Source organism: Pinus tabuliformis, chromosome 4_1, assembly GCF_031772625.1.
Source record: "Pinus tabuliformis cultivar Carrire ecotype Pingquan chromosome 4_1, CPIR1, whole genome shotgun sequence".
In the NCBI taxonomy this organism is placed as follows: Eukaryota; Viridiplantae; Streptophyta; class Pinopsida; order Pinales; family Pinaceae; genus Pinus; species Pinus tabuliformis.
In genome coordinates this window covers 186,702,018-186,704,535 of record NC_142303.1, presented here as the reverse complement: position 1 = coordinate 186,704,535, position 2,518 = coordinate 186,702,018, and the positions used below count along the sequence as shown (strand labels likewise).

The 2,518-nt window shown below is 44.8% G+C and overlaps 1 protein-coding gene across 1 annotated transcript; it reads left to right on the top strand.

Moving 5' to 3' along the window:
- Positions 1-265: 265 nt before the first annotated feature.
- LOC149174831 (uncharacterized) lies at positions 266-1,542 on the top strand. Its single transcript, XM_089420980.1, has 2 exons — positions 266-485; positions 836-1,542. Exons 1-2 carry the CDS (start codon positions 266-268, stop codon positions 1,540-1,542), a joined length of 927 nt encoding a protein of 308 aa, XP_089277106.1.
- The last annotated feature ends 976 nt before the right edge of the window (positions 1,543-2,518 follow it).

Below are 2,518 nucleotides of genomic sequence, written 5' to 3'. Positions count from 1 at the left end.
TACCCGCAAGCGAGCTCATAAAAAACCATCAACAGGGAAGAAACCCAAACAGAATAGCGCCTCTGACCGTGCAGTCAGAAAGAGCTTTGAAATCCTGGCTCAATCCATGGATGAGCATACCACATCCTCTCCTCCCAACTCTGATCTCCCCTCCTGCTCCACCTAACAACCTCCCTCAACCCCTTCAGCCGATCCCCATCGTACCAAAGATACCCCAGACCACCTTACGAAAAGCAAGGAAAAGCAGTGGGAAAAGGACAACGAAATGGAGGTTGATGGATCCTCAGGCCCCTTCCAGTGTCCAGACATACCCATGGAAGAAGACAACCAGGTGCAACGAATGGAGGAAGAACCGGAAAGTATAGATCTAAATGGATTAGACATACTCGAACTAGAAGCAGCATGCAAGAAGAAAGCGTATGAAAGCATCCCAGAGCTACAGCTCAACAAACTGGAAATGATCATCTCCAGAGCCTACCATCAAAGTCAGCTCGACATCCAGCCAGGAAGTCAATGGGATTTAAGCCAAACCCCAAAAAACTCCAAAAAAAGGGGAAGAAGAACTGACCTCTAAAGAACAATAGCAGTCGGGAAGATCCTGGTAGACTCCGGTAGGTATGCTAAGCTTACGAAGTACTACAAGCCCTCTCCCAATAGTGACTCATGAAGATCATTTCATGGAACCTAAGGAGGCTCAACAGCCCAGGAAAACTTAGAATGCTAAAAAATATGGTGAAAATGGAAAAGCCGCAAATATGCTTTCTCCAAGAGACAAAATGTAACAGCACAACTCTAGAAATGATCCTCTCTAAAGCCTAGCCAGGATGTCAATCAGTTGCTTTAGATGCATCTGCCGCATCTGGGGGACTAGCTATTGCGTGGAACTCTCAAGCACTCACTCTGTCGGACTTTCATGCTTCACACAGTCTAATTCAGGCTGCTTTCCACATAGTTGGCACAAATATTCATGGGAATCTCTCGAATGTATACTTCCCTCAGGAAGCCAGGGAAAAAATTGCTCTCCTCCATACCCTAGAAGCTCTTAACTCCAATAGAAGGCACCCGCTCTGGATCGCTGGAGGGGATTTTAACATGATAACAAAATTAGAGGAAAAGATTGGTGGCAGAAACAGGTTGGAACAGGAAAACACCCACTTTAAAGACTTTATTCAGAACGCATCCCTGATAGACTTGCAATTTTGCAATGGCACTTTTACGTGGAGCAATCACAGAGTAGGAAAACATCAAATAGCCTCCAAGCTAGACCGCTTTCTAATATCAGACAATTCAGTCCACCTAGGGGGAGACTTCTCGGCGGCCATCCTTCCACACTCTGGATCTGATCACTGGTCGGTTGCCCTTCAATGGCAACGTCCAGGCAACAACATAAGAAGACCTTTTCGCTTTGAGGAGTTTTGGTTCACCCATCCCTCACTCAAAGACTTTGTCCATTCTATGTGGACATCCTTCATCCCTCCAGAAGGATCCAAGATGTTCCAGTTTCAACAGAAACTCAAACATCTAAAGCTTAGCCTCAAGTGATGGAATAGAGAGACCTTCGAAAACATATTCAAGGCGCAACATGATCTTCAAATAGCCCTAGAGGATCTGTAGGGAGAAGTAAGTACAGGAGGCCACACAGAGAGAACCCTTGAAGAGGAGCAGTGCATCCACAATCAGCTTGAGGAAAGAAGAAAGCAGGAGGAAATATACTGGAAGCAAAAATCCAGGATCAGATGGTTGAAAGAGGGAGAAAGAAACACCAAATTCTTCCATAGAACCACTGTGCAATGCAGAATGGGCAACAATATCCCTTACATTCAAAAATCAGGAGGAGAAAGGGTGGAACAACATGAGGAAATTGAGAAGGAATTCCTCAATCACTTTAAGCAGGTCCATCAAGAGCCTGAAATCAACAGACATCCTGCAATTGAAAGAATCATTCACAATGTACCAAAATTAATCACAACGGAGCGCAATGAAATCCTCCTCATCTCAATTCAAACTCAGGAAGTGGATACAGCAATGGCTCAGCTTAAAGAAGGAAAAGCTCCTGGCCCGGATGGTTTTACCACTACTTTCTTTCACAAGTTCTGGGAACTAATAAAGTTGGAAGTCTGGGAAGTGGCTGAGGAGTCGCGAGTTTTTCACTGGCTTCTTCCCTCGGTCAACTCCACCTTCATAGCCCTAATCACAAAAGAGGATGAATCGCTCAAACCGGACAAATTCAGGCCAATTGCACTCTGCAATGTAATATACAAAGTCATCTCTAAAATCATTGCAAACAGGCTAAAGCCTCTCTTGCCAATGCTCATCTCTCCAGAACAGTCAGGATATGTGGAAGGAAGACAGATTTTGAACGGCATCATCCTCACGCATGAGATCACACACACTCTCAAGCATTCAAGGCAGGCAGGTATTCTCCTAAAACATGATCTTTCCAAGGCTTTTGATAAACTCAGCTGGGATTATATACAACAAATGCTAACTGCCTTCGGATTCAGCCCCACTTGGATTC